General features: G+C 40.4%; 1 protein-coding gene across 1 annotated transcript in view; it reads right to left on the bottom strand.

Annotated features, from left to right (window-relative positions):
* Positions 1–22,410, bottom strand: part of ASPH (aspartate beta-hydroxylase) — a 194,300-nt gene that overhangs the window by 129,451 nt on the left and 42,439 nt on the right. Inside the window, exons 6-12 of the mRNA XM_035011224.1 lie at positions 21,503–21,628; positions 17,846–17,878; positions 16,814–16,870; positions 16,280–16,330; positions 15,797–15,829; positions 11,172–11,210; positions 10,739–10,774 (exon numbers count right to left, since the gene is read on the bottom strand). Coding sequence (XP_034867115.1) covers positions 10,739–10,774; positions 11,172–11,210; positions 15,797–15,829; positions 16,280–16,330; positions 16,814–16,870; positions 17,846–17,878; positions 21,503–21,628 — 375 coding nt within the window. The remainder of the gene's footprint in view (positions 1–10,738; positions 10,775–11,171; positions 11,211–15,796; positions 15,830–16,279; positions 16,331–16,813; positions 16,871–17,845; positions 17,879–21,502; positions 21,629–22,410) is intronic.

Consider the following 22,410-nt stretch of genomic DNA (forward strand, 5'->3'; position numbering starts at 1 on the left):
AGATAATATATTCTAAGACTGGCCAAAAATATGGAGATGACTTTTTTAACATCTTGCTTTTTTCCCTGGCCACTTCCTCCCATTTGCAACTAAAGAGACTGTATGTAGACTTTATCACATAATGGTATAATAATATACTGATCTGATTCACTCTATCAAATTACATCACATTTTAAGAACTTCATCGCTAACAACCCACTGAACATTACCTTAATCTAGAGATAAGATTATATTAGCTTTCCTTTTGCTCCTAAAGACTTGGAACAGACTTTGGTCAAAAGGAAGAATTTTTATAGCATTTTCTAAAACTCATACATTTATGCAACTATTTTAATCATTTTTCTTCTTATATTAATTTGCTTCTAATTTTAAGAATAATACATACCCAAATGGAAGATTTGGAAATATTTTTCACATAAAAGGAAAAAGGAAAAAAAAATCTCACCTATTCCCACTGATCACAATTAATATTCTGGCGTATTTCGTTGTTTCAGTGGCAGCACTGGGAGTGTTTACTAGCTTTCTCTGTTGTGACTGGCTTGTTAAGGTTTGCCTACTAATTTTGTTCTCAGTAAGTTAGAGATCTACTAGCACTGTACCACCTTTACCAATATTTTTTTCTCAGAATTTCTTTTACTTGTCACTTTAGGCTTGAAAAACTTGTATGCATCATAAAGTATTAGTCACTTTATTATTTCCATCACTGATACTATACTAAGAAAGCCTTATTATTATTGCAAGATAAATTTTCAACCAATTTTATTCTGAAAAAGTGTTCATTTAACAAACTTACCTGAAAATTATTTTGGCAATGATGTAATGAGAGGATTTTTTAAAAGGAAATAGCAAACTAATTATATCAGCACAGCCTGATTTTCTTTACTCCAGGACTTTTTAAACCCACTTCAGTATGGATTTCAACTCCCACCTTCATGATGATGGCTCCCAAACACATCCACCTCAGGTCTCACTCATCTAGCTCCTACCACTGGCACATCCAACCCACTACTTGATACCCCCACCTGGGAATCTCACAACTTTCTCAAACTTAAAATATCTAATATGGAGCCTTGGTTTTCTCCCCTAAACCAGTTTTCTCTATATCCTAGTTTCCCCACCATCCAACAGTTGGTAAATGGCCCCATCATCCGACAGTTACTCAAACCAAACCAAAGTCTCCCTTGATTTCTCTTTCCTTCACAATCATCAGAAAGTTCCATCAGTTGTAATTCAAAAATCTCTCTCAAATTCAAAACTTTCCCCTCCATTTCCACTGCCATGACATTACTCCAGGCCACCACGATCACTTCCTGGATTGGTACCCAATCATGTCCTAACAGAGTGGTCCCTGCCTCCATTCTTGCTCCATCCAATCCATTTTCTAACTAGGAGTGAAAGTAATTCTTTAAAGTAAGTCAGATTATGCCATACCTCATTTAAGTATTTTTCCAGATTCCCAATGTACTGCAATATAGTCCAAATTCCTCACCAAGTTCACAACTGATCTGTCACCTGAATCTTTCATGCTTAAGCCAATTCAAGTTTAGTTTTCTGTTGCCTATAATGGAAAGTAACCTGACACAGATGGGGAAGAAAAGAGGGTTTAGGCACAGGGCTGATACAGCCTAACCTGTACTTCTGAATAGCTCACCCTAATGGCATCATGACAGATGGGTTTGAAGGGGACAAGTATCAAGTTGAGAAGATAGGCTAAAAGGTGACCACTGTTGTCCAGGAAGCCGATGAGGGCTGAACTAGATCACTAGAGCCACAGAGAAAAGAATGCATTTGAGAAATGTTTCGGAAGCCCATTCACCAGGACTTGGGATTAGCTGCAGAGATGGAGGGAGTGTCAATGACGACACTCGCATTTCTGGTGTGGGAATCCAATTATATACTGAGGCATCGAGCCAAGTCAAGGAAGAGGGGGGAAAGAGAGGTTACAGGGCATGTGAATTATGATGAGCTCTTTCTCACTGACCACTCGAGGTTCCAAACACAGGAGCACAGAAACTACAGGTGGGGCTAGCAGTGCACAGTCCAGAGCCCCACTACCCCCCAGAAAGAATTCCCTTAGCAATCTCCACTACGTCCTCTACTGGCTTATCAAAATGCCTGAGAAGTCTTTGGAAAAACTACTTCGAACACAGGAAAGGCAGGGCCAAGAGGCATATTGTGATGTTTTGTCTCTTATATAAAACGATACAGGTGGGATGGGTTGGATAAAGTTCTTCCGAGGGATGTGGGGTTTCCAGTTTCTGATTCTGACTGAATAAAAAACAGACTCGGCTATATTCTTCAAAAAGAACTGAGTAATAGGAGGTAGGAGAAATTCTGAACACTATCCAGCCTGCTACGTGGAGATGAATGTGCGTGTACTCAGAGGTCCCACAGCAGCCGTGGAGGGGTCTCTGCCGGCAGCCAAGTGGACGATGAGGGCAATTCTGGTATCCCCACATTCCCTCCACTCCTCCCTATCTTCTCCCATTTCAGTCAACTGTACTATTAAATATTCTGCCTAACCAAGCTCAAAAGCAGTAACATTTAACCTGAAAACTGATAATGAGTGGCTCATAAATGAATTCTTTGTTTTTTCAGCCACAGTCATTTCTTACTCTTTTATTGACCTATTTCTAATTATTTGTCTCTATCCCTACTCCAATATAGTCATGTGCTGAAAATTAGAACTTAGGATGTAGGGCGCCTGGGTGGCTCAGCTGGTTAAGCGACTGCCTTCAGCTCAGGTCATGATCCTGGAGTCCCTGGATCGAGTCCCGCATCGGGCTCCCTGCTCGGCAGGGAGTCTGCTTCTCCCTCTGACCCTCCTGCTTCTCATGCTCTCTGTCTCTCATTCTCTCTGTCTCAAATAAATAAATAAAATCTTAAAAAAAAAAAAAAAGAACTTAGGATGTATATTCAATATTGAGTATATATAGTGGGTTTTTTTGCCTTTTTATTTTTTATTTATTTTTTTATTCTTATGTTAATCCCCATACATTACATCATTAGTTTTAGATGTAGTGTTCCATGATTCATTGTTTGTGCATAACGCCCAGTGCTCCATGCAGAATGTGCCCTCCTCAATACCCATCACCAGGCTAAACCATCCTCCCACCTCCCTCCCCTCTAGAACCCTCAGTTTGTTTTTCAGAGTCCATCGTCTCTCATGGTTCGTCTACCCCTCCGATTCCCCCCCTTCATTCTTCCCCTACTGCTACCTTTTTTTTTTCTTAACATATATTGCATTATTTGTTTAAGAGGTACAGATCCGAGATTCAACAGTCTTGCACAATTCACAGCGCTTACCAGAGCACATACCCTCCCCAGTGTCTATCACCCAGTCACCCCATCCCTTCCACCCCACCCCCCACTCCAGCAACCCTCAGTTTGTTTCCTGTGATTAAGAATTCCTCATATCAGTGAGGTCATATGATACATGTCTTTCTCTGTTTGACTTATTTCGCTCAACATAATACCCTCCAGTTCCATCCACGTCGTTGCAAATAGCAAGATCTCATTCCTTTTGATGGCTGCATAATATTCCATTGTATATATATACCACTTCTTCTTTATCCATTCATCTCTCAATGGACATCTTGGCTCTTTCCACAGTTTGGCTATTGTGGACATTGCTGCTATAAACATCGGGGTGCACGTACCCTTTCGGATCCCTACTTTTGTATCTTTGGGGTAAATACCCAGTAGTGCAATTGCTGGATCATATGGTAGCTCTATTTTCAACTTTCTGAGGAACCTGCATACTGTTTTCCAGAGTGGCTGCACCAGCTTGCATTCCCACCAACAGTGTAGGAGGGTTCCCCTTTCTCCACATCCCCGCCAACATCTGTCGTTTCCTGACTTGTTAATTTTAGCCATTCTGACTGGTGTGAGGTGGTATCTCATGGAGGTTTTGATTTGGATTTCCCTGATGCCGAGCGATATTGAGCACTTTTTCATGTGCCTGTTGGCCATTTGGATGTCTTCTTTGGAAAAATGTCTGTTCATGTCTTCTACCCATTTCTTGATTGGATTCTTTGCTCTTTCGGTGTTGAGTTTGATGAGTTCTTTATAGATTTTGGATACTAGCCCTTTATCTGATATGTCATTTGCAAATATCTTCTCCCATTCTGTTGGTTGTCTTCTGGTTTTGTGGACTGTTTCCTTTGCTTTGCAAAGCTTTTTATCTTGATGAAGTCCCAATAGTTCATTTTTGCCCTTGCTTCCCTTGCCTTTGGCGATGTTTCTAGGAAGAAGTTGCTTCGGCTGAGGTCAAAGAGGTTGCTGCCTGTGTTCTCCTTTAGGATTTTGATGGACTCCTGTCTCACATTTAGGTCTTTCAACCATTTGGAGTCTATTTTTGTGTGTGGTGTAAGGAAATGGTCCAGTTTCATTCTTCTGCATGTGGCTATCCAATTTTCCCAACACCATTTGTTGAAGAGACTGTCTTTTTTCCATTGGACATTCTTTCCTGCTTTGTCAAAGATGAGTTGACCACAGAGTTGAGGGTCCATTTCTGGGCTCTCTATTCTGTTCCATTGATCTATGTGTCTGTTTTTGTGCCAGTACCATACTGTCTTGATGATGACAGCTTTGTAATAGAGCTGGAAGTCCGGAATTGTGATGCCGCCAGCTTTGCTTTTCTTTTTCAACATTCCTCTGGCTATTCGGGGTCTTTTCTGGTTCCATACAAATTTTAGGATTATTTCTTCCATTTCTTTGAAAAAAGTGGATGGTGTTTTGATGGGGATTGCATTGAATGTGTAGATTGCTCTAGGTAGCATTGACATCTTCACAATATTTGTTCTTCCAATCTATGAGCATGGAACGTTTTTCCATTTCTTTGTGTCTTCCTCCATTTCTTTCATGAGTATTTTATAGTTTTCTGAGTACAGATCCTTTGTCTCTTTGGTTAGATTTATTCCTAGGTATCTTATGGTTTTGGGTGTAATTGTAAATGGGATCGACTCCTTAATTTCTCTTTCTTCTGTCTTGTTGTTGGTGTATAGGAATGCCACTGACTTCTGTGCATTGATTTTATATCCTGCCACTTTACTGAATTCCTGTATGAGTTCTAGCACTTTGGGGGTGGAGTCTTTGGGGTTTTCCACATAAAGTATCATATCACCTGCAAAGAGTGAGAGTTTGACTTCTTCTTTGCCAATTTGGATGCCTTTGATTTCTTTTTGTTGTCTGATTGCTGTGGCTAGGACTTCTAATACTATGTTGAATAGCAGTGGTGATAGTGGACATCCCTGCTGCGTTCCTGAACTTAGGGGGAAAGCTCTCAGTTTTTCCCCATTGAGAATGATATTTGCTGTAGGTTTTTCATAGATGGCTTTTATGATATTGAGGTATGTACCCTCTATGCCTATACTCTGAAGAGTTTTGATCAAGAAAGGATGCTGTACTTTGTCAAAAGCTTTTTCTGCATCTATTGAGAGGATCATATGATTCTTGTTCTTTCTTTTGTTAATGTATTGTATCACATTGATTGATTTGCGGATGTTGAACCAAACTTGCAGCCCAGGGATAAATCCCACTTGGTCATGGTGAATAATCCTTTTAAGGTACTGTTGGATCCTATTGGCTAGTATTTTGGTGAGAATTTTTGCATCCATGTTCATCAGGGATATTGGTCTGTAATTCTCCTTTTTGATGGGGTCTTTGTCTGGTTTTGGGATCAAGGTAATGCTGGTCTCATAAAATGAGTTTGGAAGTTTTCCTTCCATTTCTATTTTTTGGAACAGTTTCAGAAGAATAGGTATTAATTCTTCTTGAAATGTTTGGTAGAATTCCCCTGGGAAGCCATCTGGCCCTGGGCTTTTGTTTGTTGGGAGATTTTTGATGATTGCTTCAATTTCCTTAGTGGTTATAGGTCTGTTCAGGTTTTCTATTTCTTCCTGGTTCAGTTTTGGTAGTTGATACATCTCTAGGAATGTATCCATTTCTTCCAGGTTATCGAATTTGCTGGCATAGAGTTGCTCATAATATGTTCTTATAATTGTTTGTATTTCTTTGGTGTTGGTTGTGATCTCTCCTCTTTCATTCATGATTTTGTTGATTTGGGTCATTTCTCTTTTCTTTTTGATAAGTCTGGCCAGGGGTTTATCAATCTTGTTAATTCTTTCAAAGAACCAGCTCCTAGTTTCGTTGATCTGTTCTAGTGTTCTTTTGGTTTCTATCTCATTGATTTCTGCTCTGATTTTTATTATTTCTCTTCTCCTGCTGGGTTTAGGCTTTATTTGCTGTTCTTTCTCCAGCTCCTTTAGGTGGAGGGTTAGGTTGTGTACTTGAGACCTTTCTTGTTTCTTGAGAAAGGCTTGTATTGCTATATACTTTCCTCTTAGGACTGCCTTTGCTGCATCCCAAAGATTTTGAATAGTTGTGTTTTCATTTTCATTGGTTTCCATGTATTTTTTAAATTCTTCTTTAATTTCCTGGTTGACCCATTCATTCTTCAGTAGGATGCTCTTTAGCCTCCATGTATTTGAGTTCTTTCCGACTTTCCTCTTGTGATGGAGTTCTAGTTTCAAAGCATTGTGGTCTGAATATAGGCAGGGAATGATCCCAATCTTTTGGTACCGGTTGAGACCTGATTTATGACCTAGGATGTGATCGATTCTGGAGAATGCTCCATGGGGACTAGAGAAGAATGTGTATTCTTTTGCTTTGGGATGGAATGTTCTGAATATGTCTGTGAAGTCCATTTGGTCCAGTGTGTCATTTAAAGTCTTTATTTCCTTGTTGATCTTTTGCTTAAATGATCTGTCCATTTCAGTGAGGGGGTGTTAAAGTCCCCCACTATTATTGTATTGTTGTTGATGTGTTTCTTTGCTTTTGTTATTAATTGCCTTATATAATTGGCTGCTCCCATGTTAGGGGCATAGATATTTACAATTGTTAGATCTTCTTGTTGGATAGACCCTTTAAGTAGGATATAGTGTACTTCCTCATCTCTTATTACAGTCTTTGGTTTAAAATCTAATTTGTCTGATATAAGGATTGCCACCCCAGCTTTCTTTTGGTGTCCATGAGCATGGTAAATGGTTTTCCACCCCCTCACTTTCAATCTGGGGGTGTCTTTGGTTCTAAAATGGGTCTCTTGCAGACAGCATATCGATGGGTCTTGTTTTTTAATCCAATCTGATACCCTGTGTCTTTTGATTGGGGCATTTAGCCCATTTACATTCAGAGTAACTATTGAAAGATAGGAATTTAGTGCCAATGTATTGCCTGTAAGGTGACTGTTACCATATATTGTCTGCGTTCCTTTCTGGTCTATGTTGCTTTTAGGCTCTCTCTTTGCTTAGAGGACCCTTTCAAGATTTCCTGTAGGGCTGGTTTCCTGTTTGCAAATTCCTTTAGTTTTTGTTTGTCCTGGAAGCTTTTTATCTCTCCTCTTTTCAGTGACAGCCTAGCTGGATATATAGTATTCTTTGCTGCATATTTTTCTCATTTAGTGCTCTGAATATATCCCGCCAGTCCTTTCTGGCCTGCCAAGTCTCTGTGGATAGGTCTGTTGCCAATCTAATGTTTCTACCATTGTAGGTTACAAATCTCTTCTCCCGAGCTGCTTTCAGGATTTTCTCTTTGTCTATGAGATTCGTAAGTTTTACTAGTAGATGTCGGGGTGTTGACCTATTTTTATTGATTTTGAGAGGGGGTTCTCTGTGCTTCCTGGATTTTGATGCCTGTTTCATTCCCCAAATTAGGGAAGTTCTCTGCTATAATTTGCTCCATTACACCTTCTGCCCCCCTGTCTTTCTTCTTCTTCTGGGATCCCAATCATTCTAATGTTGTTTCGTCTTATGGTATCGCTTATCTCTCGAATTCTGCCCTCGTGATCCAGTAGTTGTTTATCTCTCTTTTTCTCAGCTTCTTTATTTTCCATCATTTGGTCTTCTATATCACTGATTCTCTCTTCTGCCTCATTTATCCTAGCAGTTAGCGCCCCCATATTTGATTGCACCTCATTAATAGCTTTTTGATTTCTACTTGGTTAGATTTTAGTTCTTTTACTTCTCCAGAAAGGGTTTCTCTAATAACTTCCATATTTTTTTCAAGCCCAGCTAGTATCTTTAAAGTGATGATTCTGAACTCTAGATCTGACATCGTACTAATGTCCGTATTGAGTAGGTCCCTGGCAGTCGGTACTACCTCTTGTTCTTTTTTTGAGGTGATTTTTTTCCGTCTTGTCATTTTGTGCAGAGGAGAATAGATTAATGAGAGAACAAGATGCTAGCAGAGTAACAACGTCCCCAGAAAATATACTCTAAACAAATCATAAAAGACCTGAAGCAGTGGGAAAAGAAAGGGAAATAGGGAAAAAAAGAAAAAGAAAAAAAAGAAAAAGAAAAAGATAAAGATAAAAACAAACAAAAACAAACAAAACAAAACAACAACAACAAAAAAAACCAGAATGTGATCAAATATGATCAGGCTGGTATATAGATCAGTGCCACACACTAGATTTGGGGTGTATTTTGGTCTGTTAGAAGAAAGTGCCTCCCAAAATTTTAAAGAAAGAAAAACTTATATATGTACAAAAATAAGGGTTGATATGATAAAGGGATGGAATATGACTGTAAAGATGGAAATTATAAAATATTTTATAAAAGGAATTGATAAGAAGTTGTTTGAAAAAAGAAAGAAGAGGATTTAAAAAAAGAAAAAAGAAAAAAAAGGGAGAGAATGTGATCAGGCAGGGGAGTAGAAAAAACCATATACTAGAGATTTAGGGTATATTTTGATCTGTTAGAAGAAACTATCTCAAAATTTTAAAGAGAGAACAACTTATATATATATATGCCAAAAATACGGGTAACTACTATGAAGGGATAGAATATGACTCTAAAAATGAAAAATAAAAATGTTTTTTAAAAAAGGGATTGATAAGATGTTGGTTGAAAAAGGGAAAAAGAAAAGTTAAAAAAAAAAAAGAAAGAAAAAAGACAAAGAAAAAAAATTAACTTTGAACGACTAAAGAATCATGGTAAAAAAGCCATGAATTCTATGTGCAGTAGTCCCCTAGCGCTGGAGTTCTGCCGTTCTCATTGATCGGTAAACTTGGTCTTGGCTGGCTGTTCTCACTGATCTTCTGGGGGAGGGGCCTGTTGCCGTGGTTTCCAAATGTCTTTGCCGGAGGCGGAATTGCCCCGCCCTTGCCCGATCCGGGCTAAGTAATCTGCTCGGGTTTGCTCTCGGGAGCTTTTGTTCCCTGCGAGCTTTCCATACAGCTTTGGAGGCCGAGAGTGAAAATGGCGGCCTCCCAATCTCCGCCCCGGAGGAGCTGAGAATTTGGGGCCTCGCTCCTCAGTGCGCCCCAGAGAAAAGCAGTTAGTCACTCCCGTCTCCCCAGTCTCCGGCCGCACTCCGTGCTCACCCAGCCTGTGACCGCGCGCTTCTATCTCTGGCACCCGACCCCAGGTGGAGTCTTCAAACCCAGTAGATCCCTGCAGTGCACTCCCGCGCGGCTCCTCCCGGGGGGAGGAAGGTGAGTCTCCCCGGATCTGCCGCTTGTTGGGTCCCTGCTGGAGGAGCAGTGGCCTGACTGTGCCGTGGATCACGGTTTATGGCAACCCCGAGCTGAGAGCCCGCGCCTGGGCTCCGCCTCTGCAGCCAGTTCCCTGCTCCGTTACCTGGGAGCTCTGCCACACTCAGGCAGCCCCGGTCTTTCTGTGACCCCGAGGGTCCTGAGACCACACTGTCCCGGAGGGTTCCACCCCCCGCTTAGCCACCAGAGTGACGTCCCTCAGCAGAGCAGACTTTTAAAAGTTCCGATTTTGTGCTCCGTGGTTCTATCACTTGCCAGAAGCGGCCAACGGAGGCCCCTCCCCCGCCGTCTAAACTCCCGAATATCGCCTCGGATTCACTTCTCTGCACGTTCTACCTTCCAGAAAGTGGTCGCTTTTCTGATGAGAGAGTTGTTGCTGTTCTTTTCTTCGATCTCCTGTTGAGTTTGTAGGTGTTCAGAATGGTTTGATCCCTATCCAGCTTAATTCCTGAGAGGAGACGAAATCCAGGTCTCCGACTCCTCCGCCATCTTGCTCCGCCCCCTCATAAATGAATTCTAAGAGTAATTTTAAGAGTAAATGCCCTATTACATGTTTCCTGTGGCAACTTCCAGCTGTTAACGCCCATGGACCCCAGAGTCCACTGCTGGCCCCAAGTCTGGGTTGAATACCAGCTTAGTCCCACACACACAAAAAAAGCACAATGATATTGTCCTTCAGTGTCCACTGTGAGGAACAACTGAAATAACGTATATGAAAGAACTCTGCAGACTGTTAGGATCTCTGCAACTCTACATGCTGTCAAAGCACCACCATGTAATATATGCAACAATTTTTTAGGAAAAATCCCTTCACTTTCAAAAATAGTCTGTGCAGCTGAACAACAACATGAAGAACCCAATTTCAACCCATCCCTGTCCAAGGCTAACCCCGTCTGACAAAACCACTCCCTAGTTAGAAGAGCCTCGCTGTAACCAGTTATTTGCTATTGAACTATCCTGGTTTTATCTCTGTTATTGCACTTTTCATAATCTGTAGTTACTTTATGATGTCTGATCATGAGAATGCCAACCCCAAGGAAACCAGAAACCCTATCCATTGTCTTCATTCTCTCCCTTCTAGCCCTGAGCACTCTATGGACAGCAAAGTGTTCAATACACATCTGTTGAATACAGGAACTTAATTTTAATACAAAAAGTAAAACTATCTCTGTAAAATTAACTTACCTTCTAAAATTATGTTTGAATCTTCTACAGCATTATCTAAAAAAAAACAAAAAACACACATTTTATATTAACTCACACTAGATTCCTAAATTAACTTATCTCTACTAAAGTAACTAAATTTGGCTCTTTTTAGACTTCATAAGAGGGCTTCTTATGAAGACTCATAAGTATTTATATTAGTATATCAACTTTAATTCCTAGATTATATTCAAAGAATACATCAAATAGGCTGACATTATCCCTGATGATATAAAACTTGCATCATAAGTAGGGAATAAACATATTGACAATATGCAATTACTTCCTTGGAGACTTGAAAATGTCTTGTATTTCCTACTACATCTATCTTTGTCCCACAAGTTATCTGAGTTTTAATAAATACAAGGAGGGTGGGGCTGATTGCAGGAAACACCCATTTAGAGAAAAAGCTTACCTGAACTTTCTAGCCCTTCATTTTCCAATGGCTCATATACTAGAAAATACACAGAAGAAATAATCCTTTAGGACTACATTAACTCTCACTGTGACACAACATTCGCTGTATGGTTTCATGAGGAGAGACAATGTCTACTTCATCCTTAAACCCCTGGGCTTAGTCGCTGGGAAGTAGCAGGCTACAGAGTAGGGTGGGGAAGAGTCTGGTGTGGAGTCAAACACGCACAGATTCAAAGTCCAACTCAGCCACCTTTTAGTCACAGGAGATGGGCAATTACAAACACTTTCTTCATGTAAAATGGGGGAAATTAAGGTTCTTCCCCAATCACTTGTTATCAGGATCCAAAATCTGTTTACTTCCTGGTGGCACTAAATTTCCCTTTTCTATTTTTTCATGTCTGCAAGGGAGAATTCTGAGCTTTACCAGGCAGATTCTCTATTTGTTTAGGGAACAACTCTCAGATCTGCCACCTGGGGGCAAACACTGCTGGTGCCAGCCCCTCAGAGCGAGAGTTCTGCTGGCAGACTGTGAACTCACTGCCCTACCCATGGCCCAGGGCCCATCATTTCTCCTCGTTTACTTGCATGGGGCTCGGTGGCTCTGTGCTCTGCTACAAAGGAGGCTCTGGTCTCTTCTCTCGGGCGCGGCTGGGTCACAGCTTTCTTGGGTCAACCCAATCCCAGCTTTATCAATTCTCCAAAATGCCTCAAATTTTCTGGTTCACTTAGAGTGAGCTTTCTTATATTCCTAGCACAGTTATCAATGTATTCTTTACAATCATTTACTAAAGAAAATTTATTGAGCACCTACTATATTTCAGATGCTATTCTCAGTGCTAGGTAGAGTAAGGGACCATTTTTAACCCATCATCTCCTGTCCTTCTGGTGGTACTGGTAAGACAGAGGAGCAGCACTTGGTTGCTCACTCTGTCACTTTGAACTGTTTTGTATTTAAACACGCTCACGTCTCTAGCAACTTAAAGAAAAAAAAGCCCTTTCTTGAGCCTGCTTCCCCTTGCCCCACCTCTCCCCTCCATTTCCCAATCTCATTTCTTCAAAGAGTCGTTCACATTCGCTGTCTCACCCCTCACTTCCTTCCCCAACTACTGCCATCTGTCTTGTGGCCCTGACTCAACCCTGCCAAGGCTCCTCCGAGACCACCTCGTTCTATCTAGTGGACGATCCACCTCACCGAGTTAGATCTCTCAGCAGCTCCTTCCTTCTCAAACACTTCGGTGTGACCGTGTTCACCTTCAATTCCTTCATTTCTCCTTCTCAATCTTCATCACCTGTCCTAGTCCTACCAGGCATGAAATGTTGGCTTTCATCAAAGGCCAGCCAATAACCAATTGGCTTATTACATATCCCCCTGGATATCTCGACACACACTGTCAACACACACAGACTGGACTCACGGTCTCTTGGCCCATTCCTGTTTTCCAGTCCTGCCTGTCTTAGGGAAAAAGCACCGCCATCCATCAAGGGCACGAGCCAGAACGGTGGACAGGGTTCCTGACACCTTACTCTCTCCCCCAGCTACACCCACACATCACGCGCCCTGTCAATTTTATCTCCTTACATTTCTCAGCTTGTCCGCTACCCTTCACTGCCACCACTCTGGCTGAAACTACTTTATCTCTGTCCACCTTCATCTGTGTCCACTGAAAATGGCTCCTGCCAAGGTCACCGGGAGGCCGCTGTCGTACTAGATCCAAGGCATGTGTTCAATGCTCACCTCACGTGGGTCCTCAGCAGCATGGGACACTGTTGAACATCCCTTTCCTGAAAGTCATCTCTTCTGACTCCTCTTTTGGCAGAGATGGGACTCAGAGCAAGATCAGATTGGGATAATGACACTAAACTAACTGGTCTCCCCATATCCACTCTTGTCTCTCTCCAGACTATTTGCTACACATCAGACCAATCAATCTTTACAAAATGCATATTTGATTTTGTAGCGCCTTGCACAACGCCCTGAGGGTAGGTGAACATCCCTGACTAGCTCTAGGCATCCTCTGGAGCCCAGACATAGTACAATCTCAGGCCAGATTAGACTGCCAGCACTCCAGACATATCTTCCCACCTCAGAGGCTTCTTACGACATTCCGGCCACATTTTCCCCTTGCCTTGGCACCTCCAACTTCAGGGAAGCCTTCCCTGGTCCACAAACTAGTTAGGTCTCTTCACTATATGCTCTTGTTACACACCGTCCCTGTTCTCACCAGCACTTAGCACAATTGCGAGGAAAAACACTAAATTGAAGCTCTTTGTGTAATTTCTCCCCCCCCCCCACCTGCCGCTAAAATATAAGGCCCATAGGAATATGGACTATGTATGTGTTCCTCACTGGAACTGCCCCAGTCCTGTTTTAGACATAAAATAGTTAATATATATCCAGTACATGAATATATCAATCAGAAGGTGAGACGGTACTGTCATTTCCGAGGTATATCCAATGTAGGCTTGATGCTTTCTAGATTTTTAATATGAAAGCTGGTTACCTCCATAGCTTTAATAAGCCACATGTCTTCCAGATTCTAGATGTAGGGAGTTTAATACAGAATATATTCTGTTCTTCTACTGAAAAAATGATTTTTTTTATAGATTTTATTTATTTATTTGACAGAGAGAGAGACCGCAAGAAAGGGAACACAAGCAAGGGGAGTGGGAGAGGGAGAAGCAGGCTTCCCGCTGAGCAGGGAGCCCGATGTGGGGCTCGATCCCAGTACCCTGGGATCATGACCTGAGCCGAAGGCAGACAGCCACTCCGGCATCCCTGAAAAATAGTTTTATTTTCACCCTGCTTACAGCTTCACTTACATATGTTCACTTGGTTTCCCTAGCCTGGTTCCTGAATGTTACAAAGGTATCTTTTTAGAACACGGTGAATAATCCTATTAATAATTCTATTAAATCCCTTTTGTTTGAAAAAGTTTAGGTTCTACGGCAAGGTAATCTAAAGTATCTCAAAATCTTGTGATCCAAAGTGTCTCAAATTTTGATGACCCCTTAGGTCCTATTTATTACTCTTTTTTTTAACATGTTAAATTATATTTATTCTGATATTCTGCCTATGAAAACACATTTATTTTTACAATATCTTTTTTTAACACGGTATCTAATTTTACACTTCTTTCAAGTTTGATTTTAAAGTTCTCTGGATCTAGCCTGCAAACTGCCTTCCAAACATGTTCTTCCTAGCATATTTAGACAAACACTATAATGAGTCGCAGAAATTAGAAAATTATCTCAAGTCTCACCTCTACATATAACTTTTAATTTCCAAATTCCTATTTTCTCCCTTAAATTTGAAACTGAAAAGAAAATCTAGATGCAATCATAGTGGCCAAGTTATTTCTTATAAAAATACTAGTTCTTAAAGACAGAATCCAGGATGCTTCCAATGGCATCATTCATATCCCATTAGAAATACCCACCGTCACTGGTCATCTTAGTAGGACCTTAAATCTTAAATACATATGCTTAATAAATTAACATATCAGGTTTATACACAGCCACTCCTAATTTTCTTCAACTGAGAACCACCAACTGTCATGAAACCATACACTTCTTGACAGTAGGATTCCATATTGCTCCTATTTGAATGTCAAGCCCCCAAACCATCCAGCACATAGAAAGTCCTCCATATTTGACTCAAGCACTATACATTTCTTCGTCCTTCTTGCTTCACACATGAAGTTATGCTCAACTGACTTCTCTCCTTTTACAGTCATCCGTGAATGTGGCAGAATAAAAATGACATACCTTGGCTTTATCATTTCTTAGTCATATCAACTTACGCAAATTACTTACATTGTCTGAACCTTATTTCCTTCTCCCGGAAGTCGCAAAAATAAAATCTACTTCGTGAAGTTTAATAAAACAGCTTGGGGAGTGCTTGGGCAACAAACAAAGCTATAATTGCCTAAATCTGAATCTAGTGCCACTCATGCCAAAAACATGCCCGAACTCTTTTCTTTATGCCACTTTTAAGCCTGCAGTGAAATTCTTTTGTACCTTTCTCCATGCTAGTAGATCCATCACCTTTAAGAGTGGGATTACTTTGGGCGCCTGGGTGGCTCAGTTGGTTAAGCGACTGCCTTCGGCTCAGGTCATGATCCTGGAGTCCTGGGATCGAGTCCCGCATCGGGCTCCCTGCTCGGCAGGGAGTCTGCTTCTCCCTCTGACCCTACCCCCTCTCATGCTCTCTGTCTCTCATTCTCTCTCTCAAATAAATAAATAAAATCTTAAAAAAAAAAAAGAGTGGGATTACTTTGTAGTGAAGAAACTAGAGTAGTTCAACTCTGACTGGTTTTCTTTGCACCAGACATATGCTAGTCAAAAGAGAGCTAAGACTATAAAATAATGACATAAATTCTTGTGAATAATTTTTAACGGCTTCCGAAGGCAACTTGCAAAGAATTTAAGAAAAATTATTTAGTCAATGGCAGCACCACTGGAGGAGGTAAACACCTTCCCAGGTAAATTCTTTGAAAGCTCCCATTCATTTGGAGCTTTTAAGTTATGGTATTTGAAGCTTAAAACACTATCCTCTATATTCTACAAACTATGCGTAGATTTTAAAACAGGTAGATGGCTTAAGGTTAAGAAGCATTTTCAAACCTGGTTCATCATAGTCTTGGTATGTAAGTTCATCTGCAAGAAAGAGAATAAAACTCAGTATTAAATGGGTCATTCTATGTAAGTGCTTAGCTAAAAACCACAACTTAATCTCAAATACAGAATTCTATTCCTTTAAATATCAGTGTCTGCAGTCAGTGGTAAGTGCTTCTGCCCAACAATAACTAGACAAAAGGATGAGTAAATTATTTTCATAAAAATTCCTCAAACTGGCATAAAGTAAGATATGCAAAAGTAGCATTAAGGATTAATATCCTGTTCCATCGTGGTGCCAGTGTAAATGAGCTAAAATATGAAAGCCTGATATTCCATTCATAATCTAATCTTGTTACAAGGCAAAAGACTTTTATTAGGTGTTAAGATTACTTCTTTGACTCCTTTGAAAGAAAAATCATGTTAACATAGCATTACAACTGTAAAGCCTTGAATAAGGTTTACAATCTAATGAAAATATTCACCCAGTACCTGCTTCGTGGTTCCTTCTTTCATCATCACCTACTACAGGTTCCGTGGCATCTATAGAGAAAAATATTCACCTCTGTCAAACATGAAAAAACCAAACACATTACTAGATGCCATTCTAAAGTATTTACAAATTAATTCCAATCTTCACAACTGTGTAAGAGAGATATTATCATTATCATTCAATAAAATTTAAGCTGAATAAAGTCCCATAATTTGCTAAGTCACAAGGACAGGAAGGAGCAGAACCAGTCAGACTCCACTACACCATACTGCCTCACCAATTTCCGAATCACCTTCCCAGCATCCTATCTACAAAGAGCAAAGTCCCAGTTGTGGTTTGAAAAATACATCTCCTTTTCCCCTCATTCCTCCATGTAATATTAAACTATATTCAGGAATTTCTATAAATGTCTGGGCAACCAAAAATGATTGCGAGTATTATAAAGAGGACTCTGTGTTGAATCAGAGTGAATCATTTACCCCGGGATAGACTGGCCTTGGCCAGTGCCTTAAACGGAAAAACATATCACAAACCTGGATTGTCCTGCTCATACATCATTTCTTCCGTATCCTGATTATAAGCCTGTGAAGCTATAAGTTAAGAAATGATTAGGAAATTACAAATATATCTCAAGAAGGATTACACTTGGTATTCAAAATAGGAAAAGCCCAATATCCAGTAATGCCAGAAATGTAAAATCAAATCATAATGACGCTCACATTTATATTCACTCATGGAACACCCAGGTACTACCTTTGTGAAATGCCAAATACAAAGATGAATGAGATAGTCCCCATCACCAATGGGTTTATAATCGAACCACAAACTTTAGATTATGCAAATTCAACTATATTCAGCAAAAGACTAATGAGACCGAGAGAGACAGAGACCACAGAGATGGCGCGGCAGGTGAGCCCTCCTCCCATCCACTCAGCAAGCACCAGCCACAAGAGTGTGCCTGAGGAAGGGCACACACACTTCCCAGCCCCTCACACTTGGACTCAGTACCTCAGTACTCCCAGACCGCAATACAGTTCTAGTATTTACAAATACATATTGTTGAAATGATGTAGGTCCTAAATGCTAGCCAAGAGTATCATGTGGTCCTCAAACACAGAGAGAGGGATCTATTCCAGCACCGGAAGAAAAACTGGCCAACACAGGCTTACTGAAAGATATGTCCATCTCCAGTGTGGCCATATCTTCTGGGGATGCATGACCAGTGACAATACACAATCTTGATCTTTCATTGACTTTGTAATTTAAGGCTACAAAACATGTACTTCTACTGTATCTCTTGGCCTAGCAATCCCACTACTGGGTGTTTATCTTCAGGAAGCAGACCTCAAAAGCACAAAAACTATATTCACAAAGAAACATATACATGAAATTATGACACCATATATGTTATATATAACAATTAACTACATATTATGTATTTTATGACATATTATAAAATATATTAATAGATAATCATAGATAATATTTTCTCTTTCTCATGATGTTCTTTTTATAGGAAAAGACTCATTCTAATTAAAAAATATATTATTAAGTTTAAATCTCACCTGTCTCTTCTACATGGTAACTATCTTCAGTTTCTGAAAAGAGTAACATCAAATCAATAGTAGTACTTTCATAAAATTGTATGTATATATACTATAGATGCATACCCTCAATCTATGCTTGCCATTGATTTTATTTTGAAAGCAAATAATTATTAAAATAAAACATGAAAGTATCCATTAACTGTTTGCTGAACACTTTATCTTTTACTAGAACTACACATTCTCTTCGACCCACTCAACACCACCACAGCCTGGACTAATGAGAGGATGATTTGAACAGAGTAACACAGTGACAAGGCTGGACCCAGGAAAGGGGCTATCTTAGTCTACTTCACATTCCACTGTGGTGTCTTGTTTTCTAGAGCAAAAGCACAGTGTCTACAGATGGGAACACAAGGAAAGACAGAGGAGACTTTCTAAGATGGGGAGCTGAAAGGTAAATGAGTTCATAATTGAACCCACAGACCCCCAATAGCAAAATGCTGCCACCACAGGATCCTCACTACTCCACTGACCCTTGTTAATGTAACAACTATATAAAGTGTAAATATTTTTCATTTCTGAAGACTTTCAATAAACAACTTTTAGGTTCACACTGAATCTATGTCCCAATTAAAGATTAGGTCAGAAAGTACGCTTTTCTCGATTTATAAACTTTTTAGGAGTACTTCTTCCTACCCCTAATCTATAACTCCTAACCTCAAAAATATCAAATTCCTTGTTTCAGGTAATTTGAGTGTCTTAACTGTCTTAACTGCAATGTGTTATTTAAGCAGCATCTAAGATACCAAAATTCTGAGTAACTGTCAATCTTCCTGAGCCATGTTGGCCGAAGACAGGAGGGAGCAAGAGATACCAGGGGAAGTGTGGAAATCATTTTATCAGCATCCCTTACTTAGAAATTAGAAGCATTTTTTTCCCCAGAGAAACTGTAACATACATGATAATTAAAGGCCTGGGGCGCCTGGGTGGCTCAGTCATTAAGCGTCTGCCTTCGGCTCAGGTCATGATCCCAGGGTCTTAGGATCGAGCCCCGCATCAGGCTCCCTGCTCCGCGGGAAGCCTGCTTCTCCCTCTCACACTCCCCCTGCTTGGGTTCCCTCTCTCGTTGTGTCTCTCTCTGTCAAATAAATAAACTCCTTAAAAAAACTGATAACTAAAGGCCTAAAGTTCTTTTTTTTTTTTTTTTTAATTTATTTATTTGAGAAAGAGAGGGAGAGAGAGCGAATGGGGAGGGGCAGAGGGAGAGGGAAAGACAGCCTCAAGCAGACTCCATGTTGAGCATGGAGCTGACATGGGGCTCAATCTCACGACCCTGAGATCACGACCTGAGCCAAATCCACAAGTCAGACGCTTAACAACTGCACCACGCAGGCGCCCCAAAGGTCTGAAGTTTTAAAGCTGGTCTGTAAATGCCTACTTTTAATGCACAATGCAGCTAAACTCATATACAAGCTCAAAATCATTTTGAATGTACATTTTTCATAGAAAATTATGCATTATACACAATTTTGTAGGTTGGTATGGGAATCAAACCATCACTTAGAACATTATTTCTATGGAAAAGCATATTTCCTGCTTTCAACAATAAGCATGAATGTAAGTTTTTGGAAATATATTCACTCATAAATCAAGAGCTTCTTGCTTCTAGCTTCCCAATACATTAAATATTGTGAAAAGGAGATATACTTTACTTTTTCATTACTTTTATATGCTGGAAAAAAAAGTCTTAGCAACCATTTACCAACTGTATTGTGACCAGGCTAGCTCGCCACTCAATTTTTAGCCTCTACAAGTGCTGTCTCCACCCGATTCCCCCTGGCTATGAGCATGGAGGCACACGCCTTAGCCTGGTCACACCCAGCAGCCTGGGACATGACGGAAGACATGTGAAAAAATCACCAGGCTGGCCACAGTGCTGCTCAACCTCCGCTGTACTTGGATATGACCTGGGGAGCTTTGACCATGATCCTGTTTTAGAGGCTCCACACCCCAGACATTCTGATTCACTTTGTCTAGGGTGGGTCAGAGCATTCTTTTAAAAGCTCTCTACGCGATCTTGACTGCATCCAAGACTGAAAACTATTTGTAGGGATATCAAGCACATCTTTTATGGACCATATTCACAAGAAATTCCCTCTCTGAATCCAAGACCTTATGGCTCTGGACCCTTCCTACCTTCATTAGTGCTGTGGATTTCACTTATTACTTGTTTCTCACAGTCTTTCTACTTGCCTGAACTTGACTGAGGCTTAGCTAATCCTTAAACACTGCCAGATACCTCTTACCCAGATCCTTTGTGGCTTGTGGGGCTATGCTTTTGCATGGGTCCTGAAGCAGCTCAACCACAGACTCTGATGATTATTATTATTATGTGGTGGAACATAATGGGCTATATGGTTTTGTGTGGGTGCTGTCAACATTTTTTTTTAGTTTTACTCTTGAGAAATGAAACATCCATCTCAAACAATGTTTCAGTAGTATTCATTTTATGTATACAATTATATACATACAATTATATCATTTATATACTTCTACACTCTAAATAAAACATCATTAATCAATCAGAATACAACTTGTGGATTAAAATCTTTCAGGGCGCCTGGCTGGCTCAGTGGGTAAAGCATGTGACTCTTGATCTCAGGGTCGTGAGTTAAAGCCCCACATTGGGCACAGAGCTTACTTTAAAAATAAATTAATTAAAAAGTTAAAAAAAAATCTTTCAAGAACTCATTAAAGTCTTAAAGGGCCACCTTAAAAAAGAACGGAGAATAGATACCATAAGAACAAAGCATGTGTGCTCATTTAACAAGGCTTCAAATAAATAACCGTGGTAGTATCACATTAAAACATAGCAGAACTCAAAATACATGAGAAAAAGTTTTCAGCATTACAGAAATTACTTCCTTCTATATGTCAACAGTGAATAACTGTAGCTCTAACTTGCCTTCTGCAAATGATCCAAGGTAAGCTACTCAGTGGATATTTAAATAACCAGCATTTAATGGAAGATACTGACACAGAAGAGATGTCAGCAAACTATGGTCTGTAGCCCAGAGCAAGCCCACCTCCTGATTTTGTACATAAAGTTTTCCTGGAACATGGCCATACGTACCCATTTAGGTATTATTTAAGGCTACTTCTGCAGTATGACAGCAGAGCTGAGTAGTTTCAATAAAGGCCATATGGTCTGCAAAGCCTAAAATATTGATCCTCTAGCTATTTACAGAAAAAGGTTGTCAATGCCTGGTACAGAAGCTAAGAATTGTGTTCTATAAGCTGTGCCTATGGAGTTCATGTTAGAGCAAGAGACTGTGATAGATTGCCAAGTAAAATATTTCATCAGTTTTCTGAATTTCTTCTAATACATGGCACTCTAGGAAGAAGTGTACAGTAAACGTAATGTGCTAAAGCATTTCACTTACTTTCTATAAGGAACTTATATATTCTGACAGTTTCCTTAAAAAAGTGCTTTGAATCAAAATCAAGGTATCTACTTATTTTAGGGAAAAAAATAGTTTCACCAGCTTCCACTTAAAAATAAACTTCAGATAAAAATTAAATATTGGTTTTAAAGGTGTTTAAGAAAGACTTCAATAATCATAATTACAAATTGTCTACTGGGTTTTATTCTGAAACCAAAAAAATGTGTCCTACCTTCATGAAATGTTCTAGTCTCCAGGGACTCAAATCTATCATCTGCATCACCTCCTACGAGGAAATCATCATCTTCCAGTTGTGGTTCTCTCGCTTGTCCATCCTCTTCTTGTTGCACATCGTCTCCTTGAATGATCACAATGAACAGAGTCACATGAGTCCACAACAAGGGCCCACAGACAACAGCCAACACGGACGCGTGAGCCGCTTCCGAAAGGCTGCCACATACCCACTCCTGCTGCCGGGCACTCGCTGCCCCTCGTCTGGGCCATGGCACAGGCTGTTGCCCACCCTGAAGCTCTGCCCTCACTCTGGTCGAGCGCTAGTCCACCTGAGGGTGGGAGGGGGGAAGGCCTTCTCTCACTAGAACATGAACTCACCAAGCACAGGGACCTCATATATTTTATTTACTATGTACGCCCAGCACTCAGGGCCATGCTTAACCATAGGAAATGCTCAGTAAGTATTTAAGGAGTGAATAAATGAATTCGTAATTGTTAACGTATTTGCCTCTTCTGTTATCACCAGGTTAGAGAGATCACCTTGTGACCTCGCACTGAGAATTGTCCTAAAACTCCACGTAACAATCTTAAATAACTCCATAAAATGTTCTATTGCGAAGAACAGCCAGCTACCTCTCTCCGCCGTGTGCTAGGTCATCTGCATGAGGTCAGCTGTACTGTACTTTGCATCTAAAGGTTGCCGTGTGGAGCCTGGGACTTATGCAGAAATGCCCGCTTTCCTCTTCTGAGACTAACTTTTATGATATACTAAGCTCTCTGCTTCTTTTGTGTAGGTGTTGCATAGGCTACTTATCCCACTGCAATATGGTTTAGCTTGTCACCTTGGTGTAAAAGTGCTCCCAAGGCAACCTGACGTGGCTCCGAGCACAGTATGTCCTATACGTG

Source organism: Mirounga leonina, unplaced genomic scaffold, assembly GCF_011800145.1.
Source record: "Mirounga leonina isolate KUSES-001 unplaced genomic scaffold, KU_Mleo_1.0 Mir_165, whole genome shotgun sequence".
Taxonomy (NCBI): domain Eukaryota; kingdom Metazoa; phylum Chordata; class Mammalia; order Carnivora; family Phocidae; genus Mirounga; species Mirounga leonina.